The sequence below is a fragment of the Physella acuta genome, unplaced genomic scaffold, assembly GCF_028476545.2.
Source record: "Physella acuta isolate Inbredline_101_S28 unplaced genomic scaffold, ASM2847654v3 ptg000918l, whole genome shotgun sequence".
Classification (NCBI taxonomy): domain Eukaryota; kingdom Metazoa; phylum Mollusca; class Gastropoda; family Physidae; genus Physella; species Physella acuta.
Window position 1 is genome coordinate 392,951 of NW_026732435.1, and position 17,137 is coordinate 410,087.

General features: G+C 33.4%; 2 protein-coding genes across 2 annotated transcripts in view; one reads left to right on the top strand and one right to left on the bottom strand.

Moving 5' to 3' along the window:
* Positions 1 to 2,455: 2,455 nt before the first annotated feature.
* On the bottom strand, positions 2,456 to 11,853 carry LOC131953379 (protein FAM47E-like). The gene is made up of 10 exons (XM_059316541.1): positions 11,635 to 11,853; positions 10,057 to 10,213; positions 9,695 to 9,922; positions 8,704 to 8,861; positions 4,558 to 4,708; positions 4,271 to 4,353; positions 3,614 to 3,758; positions 3,257 to 3,421; positions 3,026 to 3,103; positions 2,456 to 2,580 (listed from the first exon to the last, which is right to left on the bottom strand). The coding sequence occupies exons 1-10, from the start codon at positions 11,703 to 11,705 to the stop codon at positions 2,458 to 2,460; spliced, it is 1,359 nt and encodes a 452-aa protein (XP_059172524.1). The 5' UTR covers positions 11,706 to 11,853; the 3' UTR covers positions 2,456 to 2,457.
* A 248-nt stretch (positions 11,854 to 12,101) lies between these two features.
* Positions 12,102 to 17,137, top strand: part of LOC131953374 (WD repeat-containing protein 19-like) — a 33,100-nt gene continuing 28,064 nt past the window's right edge. The window contains exons 1-4 of the mRNA XM_059316536.1: positions 12,102 to 12,182; positions 16,064 to 16,155; positions 16,452 to 16,517; positions 16,878 to 17,003. Coding sequence (XP_059172519.1) covers positions 12,165 to 12,182; positions 16,064 to 16,155; positions 16,452 to 16,517; positions 16,878 to 17,003 — 302 coding nt within the window. The 5' untranslated portion in view covers positions 12,102 to 12,164. The remainder of the gene's footprint in view (positions 12,183 to 16,063; positions 16,156 to 16,451; positions 16,518 to 16,877; positions 17,004 to 17,137) is intronic.

Genomic DNA, 17,137 nt, shown 5'->3' on the forward strand with positions numbered 1-17,137 from the left:
ATAGGACATGAACTTCATCTGTCCTTACATTAGTATCAATACTATCAGAATCAGAAATAACCCATTAGATATAAACTAGTGTATTATCACCGTAGAGTCAACGTCCTACAACTAAATTCTATACGACAGGAAGAAAAACATTAAAGATAATGACAGAGGGTCAAGATAGATAACTCTAATAAAACAAGATGTGATTATTTACGTTTATTTGTGTGACAAACAAGCTCCAATAAAAAATTCATAAAAAACGTTTTAATAACAAGCTTTTATGTAATGATACACTAAAAAGTAGAAAATAAATTATACACTACTATTTAAATTACTATAAAGAAAATAGTGGGTCACTTTAGTACTTTAGTACCTATTGGATACCTTTACTAATATTTGAGAAGAGACCCACGCTTTTCTTTATAGTAATTTAAATAGTAGTGTATAATTTATTTTCTACTTTTTAGTGTATCATAACATAAAAGCTTGTTATTAAAACGTTTTTTATGAATTTTTTTTCAGTACTTTACATGTTTTATTTGCAATAGTGTTACAAGACTAAAAACCATTGCGCGTCTATTGAACGTGATAGCGCAGCTATTAAACCTGATTGAACGTGATGACGTATGTGGTGTGGTTGGCTAGACATGCCTACTAATTCGGTCCAAATTTTAGTTAATTCATAAAAAATTAATTAGGCATCCAATTAAGTCAAATTTAGATTCAGATTGCATTGTCTTCATGTCTTGACCCACGTGCCAAGTGTGAATCGTATCGGTCAAGTAGAAGTTTCCGAATTTTCACTACTGCGTTTCGGTCTAGACAGACTGACGACTGACGACAGAGGAAGCGAGTTAAATAAAAGCTTGTAAAAACATATCTAATCTTGTTTATTAGATATTATTCAAAAAAATGTAAACATTTTTAAAAATTGCATATCTAATTTTTTTTTTTAAATTGTGTTAAATAAATATACGAAGAAGTGTCAACGAAAAACATTCATTAGAAATAAAATCTGCAGCATGAATCTCAGGAGAGGTTGAAAAACATAATTTTAATGTATTGCCAATTGTCAAGATTGATGATGAAGGGTTGAAAACATTATGTATACAACTTGTCAAAACAATTTCAACTATATTCTTTTTTTTTTTTTGAGTACTAATTTGTTTTGGAAAAAAAAAATTAAAAAAAAAAAAGCTTTTATCACGATGGAGAGCTGAAACAGAAATGAATCAGAACAATAAATTACTTAAGGGACACAACTCATTAATATTCACACTCAGCATAACCGTAGGTCTCTTTTTCTTTATAATACAATGTTTCTTCCAGACGATTTTTTTTCCGGGGAAGGGGGGGGGGGCGGTAAAAGTATATATTTTATATCTTCCACTTCTTTCGGGGATAGACTTTTCCTAGAAGAGATGCCTGGAAGAAACTCTGTATATGTACAAGATACTGACGATTATTAAATGAGCTTGATTACAGGCCGCCTAAATATACAAATTATATATATATATATATATATATATATATATATATATATATATATATATATATATATATATATATATATATATATATATATATATATCCTACAAACATACTTATATTAACACATATACACACATTAATACTGCTTTTATCAGTACTATTCATGCCATCATTCTCCACCTTTTCTTTAAGATTCCATCTGTGTTTGTTTCACTATTCCACGGAATGTTTGACAAACATTACCTCATGAAGACAAAGCTGTCAATTCAACGACAATAACTAGATAAAAAATACTTCACCATTTGAAAACAATTTATGTACACCCAATTATTATTTGTATTTTTTAAAATTTGGTTTAAAATTTATTTCTACACAATCCAACATTGTCCTATACTATAGTAGGCTATGCGAAAATAATCAATGCCAAAACAGCTCTATATTTGAGATTAAACTCACTCTATCTTACATATCTTCATCAGAATTTTTTTTTACTATAAATAACCATATCACCTTTATCCTTTTTGCTGAAACTAGATATTCTCTCGCCTTATTAAAAAAATAATAATTTTATGATAAGTTATAATTGCCATCCACTTAGGAAAATGAAAAGTTTTGGTGAGACAGAAATGGAATTGAGAAGCACTACATATACAAAAGGCAATACTTTTATTTAAAAAGGAAATGTTTGACAGTAGACTGTGACCAAAGTTTGCAATTCTCAACTGTAGTGTTAAGTAGAAAATAATCTAAAGTGATGGGTAAAATAAAGTTAAAAAACAGACAGTGCTAAATTTATTCATTATTGTGATGTAAGATTGCAGATATTCCTCTTGAACAAACTTTTCCAAGGCAAACAAAGAAGTGATTTCAGATTAAAAGTCTTGTGAGCCCAGCATCTGTCAGAGCTGGGACAGGGAGATAACCCACGGGACTTGGTAGATAACCCACGTGGATGAAATGTTTCTTGGAGTACAATAGCTATGCCTCTACCACTTCTTTCAGAGACATTCGTTTCTTCTGTTTGCTCTGCTGCTCTAGTTCTAACCTCCTCTGCTCCTCTTCTGCCGCCTTTTTCTGGATCTCTGACACTTCGACCAAAAACTTGAATTGGCAAAAAAATTGTGGAAAACAATTAATTTTTTCATTTACTGTATATACAAATAATTTTTCAACTCTTCTACAATTTCGTTATTAAATCCCATCCGCTCGTTAAAACTGCTCTGTTAAATACACCAAAACAGTGCCACTCTGGTTTTTATACCTCTACGTTAGTGGCCATCAGTGACAGTAAAAAAAAAGTGCAGTGAAAACCTACACCAAAATTAACTGCTTACAAGATAAATATTCACCTAAATTACAAAATATTATGAGAATAATTTTTTTACAGAACTAGATCTTTATCACAAAATATTTAAGGCAAATGTGGTTTGGATCTTTGGGCAATAAGTCTCCACCTTAAATAATGACAGGCTTCAATTCTTCCAATCCAAGTTTTATTTGGCCTACACACTTTTATTGCTATTAGTTAAGATCCCTAAGATTTTACCTCTGGTTTTCTGGTGTTTTTCCTTGGTATAAATTCAGAAAATGCCTTGGATGCATGCATGCCAGCCAATTCATGATTCTAAAAAGAAATATTTTTAAAAATTTGAAATAATTTTTGTCTTTAAAGTGTTTGGAAATAATACTTTAATATGAATTAAGTTAGCATTTTTTTTTACTTTTAAATTTAGTCTATCCCTATAATAAAATATATTTGAATTGAGAGTCAACTTACCAATTCATTGCTCCTTTTCTTTGCTTCTGATAACTCATATTCTTTCAACTGTTTGGGGTCCTCAAGGGGTTCTGTGTAGCCCATTTTCTTCCAAGTCTTTGGATGCAAATACCAAGCACCATATCTAAATTTAACCCAGCTTGGCTCATAATCGCTGGAGATTTTCTAAAAATAGAATCAATCAAAATGTTATGCTTTTAAACTTTTAAATATGAATCACACTTGTAATTGATTGTAATAAGACTGCATGTTATTAATGATCTATAATTGTAAGCTTCACATACTTATATAGAAAAACTAAATCAGCTAAGTGAAAATTAATTACACTTAATTTGTAAAAAATTAACATGTATCAACCTTTTTTGGAGCTTCAAAGTTAGCCAAATGAGTTTTTGATGTGGGGGCAGGAGGTGGCACAACTGCTGACACTCGGAGTTCCTGAGGGACGTTGGTCAGCTCAACAACATGTATAGGCACGGAGAGGGCGGGTTTAGTTTCATAGCTAGAAATAGAAAATCAATGTACATTGCTCCTAACATTTAAGTGTGGTGGAGGCAAGTTAAGTACACCACCATATGATCATTTAATTTTTTTTAAACTAAAGTATTAACTAAAATTTTTATATTTTTAAAGTTAAATATAACTTTTAATATTATTGACTATAAAAGTTGTTTATTTATGTTCTTTTTTTAAAGTAAACTGCATTACATTTATAGATTTACAGTGTGGTAATGAAAATGTAGGGGAATTAACTTTTCGAAACACAATTAAATAAGTCATTACATGCAACATTATCAGGGTGAACAGGGTGAAAACTTGCTGCCTAACTACACACTGTCATCAACATATTGGCAAACTTACCCACTAGCAAACAGACTAGTTATTGTGGACTCCTCTATATTGTTGGTCTCACCCATCAACATATTGGCAAACTTACCCACTGGCAAACAGACTAGTTATTGTGGACTCCTCTATATTGTTGGTCTCACCCATCAAACATATTGGCAAACTTACCCACTGGCAAACAGACTAGTTATTGTGGACTCCTCTATATTGTTGGTCTCACCACCAAGATCTTGCACCCATTCACAAAATTCCTAAAATATTTGTTAAATATAATTAAAAATAAAAATTGAATTTTCACTTTGTTCCAAGCAAGCTTTTATCAGTGATGTAGGTGTCTACTATATAGGCCCTACTACTTTTAAAAAAAAGTTACAATAATTATTTTATTATTATAGAATTAAAATATTAATTAGGAAATGTTTGTAAGAGAGCAGAGGCTAGTTGTGGGCTATTACCTGTGTGACTCTTTTCATGTGTTCTTCTTCAGCAATAGTGTTACTCCAGGGTATCTCACTCTCTTTGGTCTTCTTTCCATCTTTCTTGCTTTCTTTACGAGGCACCCAGCGGTACAGATTTTTCGTTGCCAAGGTATCACCATCTTTAAATCTGTGTGTAAACATAGTAATAACCATCAAAGGTATTATATATGCTACCTTATTTTTTTAACATTCAGAATCAATTGTAAATTAGATTTAAAAATTACAAGTAATTCATTTTGTGTCTATTGAAGATTATAGTTAGCAAAATTCTGTAAAATGTCACAAAACTAATGACTAAAAAAGTGAAATTGTATTAATAATTTAAAACACTTTATTCAGAAACTTTGTAAATTGGACTTGACTTGTAAATGTCTTTACTTTGTGAGGATACTAATATTACTGTTGAGATAGATTGGTAAACACTGACGAGGAGCCACATCGGTTGTTAACAGTCTTTATTTACAGCCATGGAGGAAAGAGGAAGAGTGTTACGTCCCTTACATGTCCCCTGCTTGTGTGTGTGTGTGTTGTGTGCTGGAACGACAGGTACCCTCCCTTTGGTGTATAGTTGTATCCCTTGGTTGAGTGTGTTTACATGGAGCGAGAGGTGTTCACGTGAGGTGTGTCAGGTGACGGGTGTCAGAGCGTGTGCCAGTGTGTGAATCAGTTAGTTGTAGTGTGGCTGTGGACGTGGAACGTGGAACGTGGGGGTTGAGATCTGGATGTGAAGTTGTGCTGTGGCTGTGGACGGGGAGACGTTGAGTATCTTGTTATTTTATGTTGTAGACACCATTTGCTCTTTTATTATTCTTATTACTGTATATATTTATATTAAACATCTTATTGTTATTATTATATTTATATAGTGTTAGTTGTCTTTGTTTGTCGCTACATATATATATATACCCTAGATTCCAGAACCCAACATTTGGGGGCTCGTCCGTTTAGCATGGCTACTACCAGGAGTGCCAGAAGACAGCTAATAAGTGATTTGAAGGAGGAGGGAAAGCTAATTGGGCTGACCGATGACAGTTTGGCGGAGTGGGTGAAGGAAGAGTTGAGGAGGGTGGAAGATGCGAAGGTCGAGGTTGTAGCAAAGGTATGTAACCCTGTACGCCGCTTGAGGGATGTGGCGGCGATGACGGTGGACGAAGACCTGGGTGCGTATGTGAGGCATTTTGAGAGTCAGGCAAAGAGACAAGGCATTGACCCCAAGGACTGGTCGCTCCTTCTGACGGACAAGATGAGTGGACAACTGAAGACTTTCCTCGTTGAGACGGGACTGAACTTGCATCAGGACTTCGAGTCAGTAAAGGTAAAGTTATTCACGCACGCAGGTTTCAACGAGGAAAAGTATAGGGTCAGATTCCACCAGCTAGTACCAACACACGACGATATGAGAAGCTTCGCAGTCAACACAGAAGCCGCTTTGAGAGCGTGGGTCCAGCAGTCGGGAATAAAGGAAACGTTTGAGGACTTGGTGAACCTCCTGATAGTTGATCGGATAAAATCGGTTGTTACTTGTGATCTGTTGGAGAGGCTGAATGGTGCTGCCAAGGTAAGTGTGGAAGATAATCTTAAAGTTATTGACAACTATAAGAGCACTCGAAACGCAAGAGTGACGAGGCCAGTAAATCAAACCCCTCCGTACGTCGCTGCTAGTTCGACAGCAGAGAGGATACCCTGGCTAAACACGACACCGCAATCTCCAGGACACCACACTTGCCTTGGTGTACAGCCTATGCATGGTGTTAGGAAGGTCAGCCTGAGCAGTAAATGTTTCACATGTGGACGTTATGGGCACTATGCCAGGGATTGTCATAGCAATAGTAATAGCGGCTTTACTTGGAGAAATAGGTCAGATAAAAGAGCTGTTGTGGAGTATGGAAACAACAAAAGACCTTATCGGTGCTACAAGTGCAATGAACAAGGTCATATTGCCAAAAAGTGCAGTATGGATATAGATACAGGCGCCTGTTATAGCTGTAGAAAGCCAGGCCACATACAACGAAACTGTCCCAACGGGACCAGTAGAGCGAGCAACTGGCGTACTGAAAATGTACATCGACGGTCAGATGATCTCAAGTGTTATTGCTGCGGTGGTGTTGGTCACATATCACGGGTGTGTCCCACAGCTCAGCGTGATATGTTAGGAAATTTTTCCCTGCTTAAAGACTCTCATATGAGAGTGAGGTAAAGCATGAAATTTGGAGGCGTATCCTTACAAAGGTAGTGTCCTTGGTAAGTTTTTTGTTAAGATAATTTATTCAATCAATGTAAATTTTTCTTTGTTTTTTTTTTGTTTTTTACAGAAGCTGTGTATGATGATTACGGGCTGGAGATGATTAATGTAGTTAAAACGGCTATCGAGAAAGGAACTCAGTTTGATCGCCTTTAAGAAAAGATGACCATCTATGGCGACGTACGCATCTGCCGATGGGCCCTTACACTACAGGAAACAGCCTGTACTGTGAAACATATCAAGGGAACTGAGAACTTTGTAGCAGACATTCTATCACGAGTGTTTTACGCCAACTAGTGTATATGATATTGAGAAATGTATTATTGTTGGAGTATGGTATGATTATGTTAAGGAATTTACTATTGAGGCATTATAATATAATTATATTGAGAAATGTTTGAGAAAGGTATTACTGATGCAGTTTAGAATGATTATGCAAATCAAATTTTTTATTGTGGCTTCTCACATGTATCTTCATAGGTTGAGATAGTCAGACCACGAGCTTGGTGCCCGGCCGGAGAAAACCATAGTCCACTCTCAGGACCGAAATGTTAAAGCTGGATGCGAGCCACACTCTGGACCGAACTGTCCAGGCTGGATACAAGCCACACTCTGGATCGAACTATCCAGGCTGGATACAAGCCACACTCTGGATCGAACTGTCCAGGCTGGATACAAGCCACACTCTGGATCGAACTGTCCAGGCTGGATATACGCCAAACGCTGTCCCCACCGGTCAAAGCGAGGCTTCCTAAGGACTAAAGAATAAGTAGTCGAGCTCGGGCACCAACAGTGGCTAATGGAACAAGAGATGTTTGATCTCTTTAAGGAAAAGAGATCTGAAGGTGGAGGGGAGGGATGTTACGTCCCTTACATGTCCCCTGCTTGTGTGTGTGTGTGTTGTGTGCTGGAACGACAGGTACCCTCCCTTTGGTGTATAGTTGTATCCCTTGGTTGAGTGTGTTTACATGGAGCGAGAGGTGTTCACGTGAGATGTGTCAGGTGACGGGTGTCAGAGCGTGTGCCAGTGTGTGAATCAGTTAGTTGTAGTGTGGCTGTGGACGTGGAACGTGGGGTTGAGATCTGGATGTGAAGTTGTGCTGTGGCTGTGGACGGGGAGACGTTGAGTATCTTGTTATTTTATGTTGTAGACTCCATTTGCTCTTTTATTATTCTTATTACTGTATATATTTATATTAAACATCTTATTGTTATTATTATATTTATATAGTGTTAGTTGTCTTTGTTTGTCGCTACATATATATATATACCCTAGATTCCAGAACCCAACAAAGAGGAAGTACCATATACAAGGGACATCACTCAATATAACAATATAAATATAATACTAATACAGAAGAGTGAGTTCCCTTGACCTCACAATTATCTCAATCTATTACAACTGTTTTATTATAAGTTTTTATTAATACCTCACAGCAGCTACCTTTTTTTATTCGCACTAGTTAAAATATCTTAAGTATTTATTTAATTATCCAATAACTCTTTCAATTAATAAGTTCAATAAATAGTATCATAATACATCATATGTTATATAACACATACTTAAGTGGAGTGATACCTTTTTTTTTAATAATTTAAACTTAATTGTAAATCAATAAAACATAAACCTTACATAAATAACTCAAAGAAAAACACTTATTCATTTAAAGGTCCTCTTTACTTATTTGGAAATAGACATTTGTTAATTTATTAAAGATCCGTGAATAATCATGCAAAAAATCCTAATGTACTCTGGCAAACTGAAGTTCTGTTAAAATTTAGTTTTAATCATTTAATTAGTAAAGACATTTGGAAATACATTAGTAATTTGTTATTGAAAGCAAAAAATACAAAATTGACCAAAAACATTAAAAACATACCCTAAATCATCTGGCTTAGGCCTCACACTTTGATCTGCTTCAGGGAACGAACCGTCTTCTAAATGCTCATCTAATTTTCCAAGACCTTCAATATCATCATCTTGAATCTCATTTATATTAAACTGTGGGTCTAGAAGATCTACAATGTCTTCAAATATCTGAAACACAACAACAGAATAACATGACAGCTGCTCACATTTATTGTATACACAATAACTAATGTAGTTCAAAACAATAAATCTGCAAATTAAAACATTTCATTTTTTGTCAGCCTAGTTTGTTGAAGAGGTTATTTAATTCAGATAGTAAACTGCATTTTGTTTTTAATTTAAAAAATCAGCAATAAATAGATATTTTAAATAGACATTTATTTTTTAAATCTAGGCATCTTTTGATTATATTCTATATTTAATGAGTTTAGGTTAAACTTGAACTGAAACAGATATTTCAAACAAAACAAAAAGTGGATAAAGCATAATTTTTTTCAAAAATTGAAATGAACTCAAACATCAAGTTTTTTTTAAGAATACTTTTTGAATAATTTCATTGTTTCCTTTATAAGCAGCTACTGCCTGCAACTTAGATTTTAACAAGGGCCTTCTCTGAAACCAAAGATCAATTTTACATACAATTTGTTTGTAGTCCGATCATAGACATTTTCTACATTACAAATGTATGAGAAACACAAACTAATAAGACTTCATCCACATGTGCAGAAATACAGTTCTCCAGTTGTTGTTTTTTTTAAATGGGAGCTCCAAATAGAATTGACAGAGGTTATTTTAATTAAAACTTAAGCTTTAATTTAATTGTAGTAGCCTTGCAACTCTAGGTAAAAAAAATAGTGGTGACAGTAAAGAAAACCTAGCCTCAATGGTAAATATTAATGTTAACAAACAAATAAACCTTTGAATCTTATTTTAAAATGCATTTATTTCACATTAGTTTTCGAAAAATCATTTTAAAAAATATAAACATTCACAATTGTTACCTCTGGTGCAACACTTTCTTCCAAGTGTGGGTATAAGGCTAATGGATGCTTTAGTAAACCTTGCTCAACTTCTTCCACAAATGCTCTTCGTTGGTATTGCTGTGGTGTATTCTTAGATAAATAGGTCTGAAATCGACTAAGCCTTTTCTTAGTTCCTGGTTTTTTCAAACCTCCACTATTGCAGCTAAGAAAATCACTGCTAATTATAGGAAAATCTCCTTTGCCGATCTATTAAGTTAAAAAAAACTTAAGTATATTAATTTCAATATATGTAATAAAAAAAATAAACAGCTATGAACTACAATGAATGATGATGTGAAGCTAGAAAAAGTCATTATAAAAACTGTTTAACACAATTTTACCTTTATAAAATCACAGCCATTTGAATCAGGAGGAAGGCCATCTCTAAAGTCATCTAATCCATCTTTTAAAAAAATCCAATCCTTAGTGTTGCTTGTAGTTATTTTTTCACCAGGCTTCAAATTTTTAATGTATTTAGTTTGAAGCCTCTCTTTATACCTGCAACATTTATTACAACAAAATATTTAATTTACAAAGTAAGAAAAAATGTGTTTGTTATTTTCAAATTAAACATAAATGACAAACATTATGGGGTCGTCCATAAATGACGTAACACTCATAGGGGGGAGCAGGCTCCATAATTTTGTGACGGTGTTTGATGAGGGGGAGGGGGGAATCAGATGGTGTGACATAACTTCTTTGCATTATAAAAAAGCAATGTTAGAAAACGAGTTTTAGCTGTTATTTCGCGTTTTAGAAAAAGGTTTAATAAATTGTAACAGGAATTTATCAAAATACTATATGTTGACAGAGTACTGACAAGATTTTGGAAAAATATTAATGTTTTAAGAAAAATTCAACAGCAATTTTGAGGAGGGTTGTAGGCTGAGGTGTGACGTCATTTTAGGGGGGGGTCTGGCTTTTTGTGACAATGTGTGACAGAGGGGAGGGGAGGGGGCAGGTAAAAATTGTCAAAAAATGTGTAACTAGATCTTGAAATCTAATAACTAATTAATATTAGTTAATTAACAGTTACTATTAAGTAGTAAGGAATTACTTCAAAATTACTTTAGGAGTCTTTAGGCTACTTAATTTATTATTTAAAAAACTTACTTGAGTCATATACAACTTTTACTGAGACTTACTTAGGAGGCCTACTACTATTTAATAACTAGATAGGCTACTAATACCAACTAACTTAAGACATTAAGTTAATAATAAGTTTGCTTAACGTATTATGTGGAGTTAAGTGTTACTTATCTTTTAGTTTTATGATCATTTTAATTTTTAAAATTAAAATTTTGGTAATCCCTTAGTTTAGCGTCGGTTATTATTCCGGAATCGTATAGCAGTAAAAAACAGTAAAACAATGCCAAAGTCTGTCACACACTTCCGGAATTCACCGGAAGTACCGTAAACCATACTTTATTTGGCGTCTTCTTTTATTTTTATACAGAATGTTTAAAATTTGGATAGATTTATTTTTGTAATCATTTTTACATTTTGTAATCATTTTTACTATTTTCGTAATCTAGATTTTTTTACTTGGCCTAGCAGCTAGATATCTAGCTAGATCTAGATCTAATCTAATTAATTAATGGTCGCAAATCCGCTGCAAGCCAAAAACATTAAATTATTACATTTGATAGGCTACATTATTTAATTTATATTTATATTAATATATGTTTTTATTTTTAGATCTACTAATTTAAATCTACTATTATATTTATTCTTGTTTCCTTTTGTCGATTAAACTTAAAAAAATAAAACATTAATTTACTACAATCGACTTTCAATTTATTATTATTTCAATGGTCAAATAAACCATGGTTTACCGTAACTCTAATTACCGAAACTCAACAAACATTACCCGATAATTTCCGACGCTAAACTAAGGGATTACCAAAATTTTATCTTACCATTTTTGATGTTTTACAGGCTGATCATTTTTTGTATCTATCAAGGCTAGATCATACTTTTTTTCCGCCATATTGATATTTTATGTATAAAGCAATGTGTAAGATACATGAATATTAAATAATAGCATTAACATTCAATTTAAACAATATCTCACGTTCTTTCTTTTAGAAAATAATATAAACAAAATAAGGTTAGTCGCCATTTGTTTACCGTTGCCACTTCCTGTTAGTTTATTTTTTCAAAATCGGAACATTATTATTTAATAATTAATAATGTTTAAACATTAATTTTCGAGTATCGTTCTTCGCATTATAATAAAGCTCGTTTTTTTTTAATTTAGTATCTTAAGGAAATATCATGTGCATTGAAAATGTAAAACTTGTAGCTTTAAATATATCCATGGCAACCAGTAATCATAAAACTTTTAAGACTTTTCTAAACAGTAGCTCTTCAATATTTCCCTTAGATTTCCTGTAAGGCATGCGCATCGAATAGCTGTGCAGAAAAATAAACATTCCTTCAGCTCAAAATGGCTTCTAATATGAAAGTACGTGTAAATGAATGTTGTAAACTCCAACTTTATTCATTTAAATTATTTTTAAACGAGCCGGCCCGCGGCATAACATACGCCGCTATTTGGTTGTTTCTAATTTTCAATAATTCATAATTTGTGAATTCGACAGTACCAACGCTGACACTGAAAATATTTCTTTAAAAGTTTTAAAACACTAGATCTATAGGTAATCTATCGTTTTGGGTACGTAAAATCGCCCGCGGCTATTAATGTACGAAAACGTTACCTCATTGTCAATGCTGTAAAAAGAAGTATATTGTGATATGTTTATGTCAAATATTATAGATAAATGGATAATAAACCTAAATCAATGGCTAAATATATCAATATAGGCCAGAAATTAACTTTAAACAGCAGTGTCTGCAAGCAAGATTTGCTATATAAACAGCAGCCATTTGTAAAATAGAGTGACTTCCGCCTGAATCTTGCGCTTTAAGTCTATAAAAATAAAACTTTTACAAGATGGCTGCTATAGTAAATGAGCATGGTTGCATCTGTTGGAAACATCGCTAGTCTTCATTTATTACTGAAAAGTTTTAATTCAATTGTTTAAAAACAGGTACATAAATGAAACAAGGAAACATTTTTGTATTTTTAAAACATAAATCCTCCTCAAAATGTGAAATAATTATTAAAATGTAAGGAGTCACCTGTTTTTCACATTACTAGTCGCGGGCGATTTTACGTACCCAAAACGATAGATTACCGATCTATAAGTTAGGCTGTTTGATGAGAATTACAGAATGATTTTTTTATTAAAAATGTATCAATAATAGCTAGAACACTAGTAAACTAAGCTAATTTAGCATATTTTAACTTTCTGTGCAAAGTCATTATTACTGAAAAAAATTCCAAAGTCAGGTCAGCCTGTGGCACCCTCCACTGAACGTGACAGAAGGAAAAAAAAACTTCACCCGTGACCTTCATTAAAACAGAATTTGCTTTTGTTTTATTTTTATTTTTGGTAAACATGTGCTTAATCTTACCCAATAAGTGATAAAAATTTGAAAATTAATTTTAATTACTGTTGTAAAGTGAGATAAACAGCTTAATAAACACATGCTTTCTTGAGGGGGTGTGGCCCGGGTGTGGCACATCGCAATTATAACTTTATATTTCTGTGTTTTATGACTATATTTGTTCACAATTAGCATGCTATGTTTTTTAAATTGATAAAAGGTAAGTATACCAAGTTACAAAATCCGCAATCTAACTAATAATTCATACTTTCAATTTAAAAAATAATAAAAACGATCATCAACGAAGAAAGCGTAAACATTCTATTTTTAGGTATGACATAAAAAACAGTCATAAATCTAGCCAAATGATTGGATTCTTGCGCGGCACACATTTTCCCGCGCCTCGTTTTCACCAAACAAGAATATAATAAAATGGCATTATTACTTACACCCTCAAAAGCATTGTTTCCACCCTAATTATATTAAACAATTCTATTTTTATTTGATAGTAAAGATGATATACAAATTGTATATTACAATAAAGTTATTGTAGAACTCACCTGCTTTTAGTTTATTAGACTTGAAACGCAAGCTAGGTCAGCGTGACTTTCTCTCGACTGCCTCGTTAAATACAAATAAAGAAATTAGGTCAAGCTGCCATTATTAAAATGTTAATTATTCGCCCCGTAAATACATGGGCAGTTTCGAGTGAAAATCTATCCGATTACGATACAATCCTTAGTTTTAACTATCATGTACTTCATGAGAAAGAAATGATTCGATATTTTATATGGCCACCCAAAACACGGGTGCTTCAAAACTGCGAGAACGAGATTTCACGAATCGAAAAACCTACTATAAGTACTATAAGTATAAGTAGCTCGTTAAGGACCATAACCCCCCCCTTCCTTCCCCCCCCCCCCTACGTTTAAAATCGTTGGCTCTGCTTGTAAACATTTAGAGTGAACACAGCTCACTAAACTAAACCATGTAGGGGTGGGGAGGTAGGGAGAGCGTTTGCAGCTTGTTTTCTAACGGCTCGAAGAAGAGAATTATATATATAGATGGCAAGGCTATTCCCAGCCGGTTGGGAATAGCCGTATTGGGGCTATTCCCAGCCGACTGTGAATAGCCCCAATACGGCTATTCACAGTCGGCTGTCATTTCATACTATACGACTGTGAATATATCTTAAAATAATATAGGCTAAGCATTTATTGTGACTGGGGAGTGAGGTATAGATTAAGAGAGCAGTGCTATTTTTATTTTGTTATATTTTTATATTAAAAGTTATTACCGTTAAAGTTTAGTTTAACTTTTAGGCTCATATCAGACATATCTGCTACAGGCTAAGTAGGTCATATGTCATATATGATTAGATTATCAATTATACACTCTAAATCTATACACTTAACACTAGAATAATAGATCTAGTAATTTTTAAATAAATAATACTAATTAAGCATCAGTTTATTTGTTTGTTCACATTGCTATTCAACTATCAATTACCATTAAAAATTCACATTATCACATAGATTTCTAGATCTAGATTCTAGATCTAGAATAAATATCAGGTGAAATAGGATGTCCTTTTTCATCAGCTATTATTCAGTTTCCATCACCCTTTTGTTTTTTCTCTTAGCAAAAATCTACTGGACAGGTCCTTTATTTTTTTGCTGATATGCCAACAATTACGTCACAAACGAAAAAAAAATTAACAAAAATAACCCTTCCATGAGTAACTCAAGTAGAATCTAGATCTAGATCTAATTGTGAAAAAAATATTTTGATAAGATTATGAGGTATACATTAAGATTTAAGGGTCAGACCATTTGGCATTTGTTGGATTTTAACCCCGACCTTCTTGCATGACAGCCTCTCCATATGACCACTCGACCACACATCTTCATGCCCAGTTAGGTATTTTTAACATTAAATCTATCAAAAACGGTCACGACTGTGAATAGCCCCAATACGGCTATTCACAGCCGGCTGTGAATAGACACTTCGTTTTTAAATAGGCCTAAGGCCATGGCAGGTCTTAGTTAATGTGGTCTATCTTAAACTGAATCTTAAAGTATCTTATACTTTAATAGGGCATAGATACTAGATAGGCCCTCTTAAAACTATTAAAAGTAATAAATATTATAAAATTATATTATTATAAAGGCCTAGACTGCCTAGGCCCTAGACTAGACTCTAGAGTTAGAGTAGAGTCAAGAGGGGGCAGAGGGCCTACATTTTAAAATTTAATTTAAACTTTAATAAATAATAGGGGCCTACTAAATAGGCCCTATTTATAATAAATTAAATTATAGGCCTAGGAGTATAATAATATTATTAATATTTATTTAAATTTATTATTATCGTTAGTAATGACTGTTACTCCTTACTACCGCTACTTCTGTGTTAAAATCCATACCTTTTAACTTGCATTACTTCTATTAATAATTATGTAGGCCTAGCCTCAGAGGCGTAGGGATGGGGTTACATATGTCCCCGGGCGCCAACCTTAGGGGGTGCCAAAATGGGTTGTAATAACAAATTAAAGTATCATTTACGCTGCATTTTTTCATTATAAATAGTTTGAGGGGGGGGGGGTGCAAATCAAAAGTTTGAGGGAGGGTGCAAATCGAAAGTTTGAGAGGGGGGGGGGTGCAAATTGAAAATTTGGGAAGGGTAGCTGTGCCGCTGCCTAACCTATTACTAATAGTAATGAACACTAACTAATAATAGTTACCGTTTCAACAATTATCTGTGTTGTTGATACTTGCTGTTTATTTACTATATGGCACATATCTATATGACACTGCCAAATTTATAGTTAGGCCTGCAAGATAAACATTTATCAACAGCCAAAAAATTATTATTAACATTACACTATTCAATTTTCAGCGAATTTTCAGCTTGCCTGAAAGGGCTCATGGACAAGGCCATGTAATTTATTCCTGGCAGAGGACTCAAGGAAACTTTCTGGCCACTACAGGGTAGATTTTTATGCTATTGTATATCAAAGTTATCTTTCATTTCATTACAAGACCAATCATCTTAGCAGCAACAGTGAAGTTTTGTATCAAATTATCAATTAAAAATCATCTTTAATTTCATTATATTTATAATCACAACTCTTTTACTTATCAGTTGTTGTTTTTTAAAATGTGATGCTGTAACTATGAACACTTGGTCATTAAAATATAGCTGTAACATTATTTATTGTGGCTGCTTCGTCAATTGTAGCCTACTTTCAAATAGTTTTTCTGAACTTTAATTTTTATATCTTCAGGGCTGATAGTACAGCTAAAATTTATGATCGCCATGGAGATTTAAGAGGAAGTGTTACCCTTCCAGGGTAAGACTTTTAATAACTTGTGAAAAAATTACATCTTAGACAAAAGTAGGTCTACTATCTTTTCTTAATGTTTATTTAGTACTAAATAAATAATAATGATCATGACCTATTTTAGTTTTTAACTTTCATGTATTCTATCAATTAAACATTTAGAAAAAATTCTGCATAACATTTTAAAATAAAAAATTACTTCCCCTTACAATAATTAGTTGCGATATTTTCTACCAAATTATTATGGTTCTTTAATAACTATAAACCTTGAAAATAATTTCCCTTACAATAAAAACATGTTTTGAAATTGCTAATATATTTCATCTCTCACATTGTTTTTTATGAGATGCCTGTAACTCTTTGTTTCAGTCGTTGTACTGCATTAGATTGGGATAAAGATGGAGACTTGCTAGCACTGGTCTGTGAAAACTCCCCTATGATTTACTTGTGGGAAACAAGTTCAGAGAAGTTTGTTCCAATTGACAGTGGGCTCAAGTAGGTGGACAGGATGGTCATGCTGTGTTTGGTTACCTGATTTCAGCCAGGGGAATGTCTGCTGACTAGCAGAAGTTGAGGATTGTCTACGGAATAGCAGAAGTTGGGGAATGTCTGCTGAATAGCAGAAGTTG

Bases quoted from the DNA above. Each gene is read 5' to 3' on its own strand.
- LOC131953379 (XM_059316541.1), bottom strand. From the start codon at position 11,705: ATGGCGGAAAAAAAGTATGATCTAGCCTTGATAGATACAAAAAATGAT. The intron at 4,709-8,703 runs GTATGTTTTTAA...GTTTACACACAG, and splicing joins CCTAAGCCAGATGATTTAGG to ATTTAAAGATGGTGATACCT. The intron at 2,581-3,025 runs GTAAAATCTTAG...TGCCAATTCAAG, and splicing joins AAAACACCAGAAAACCAGAG to TTTTTGGTCGAAGTGTCAGA.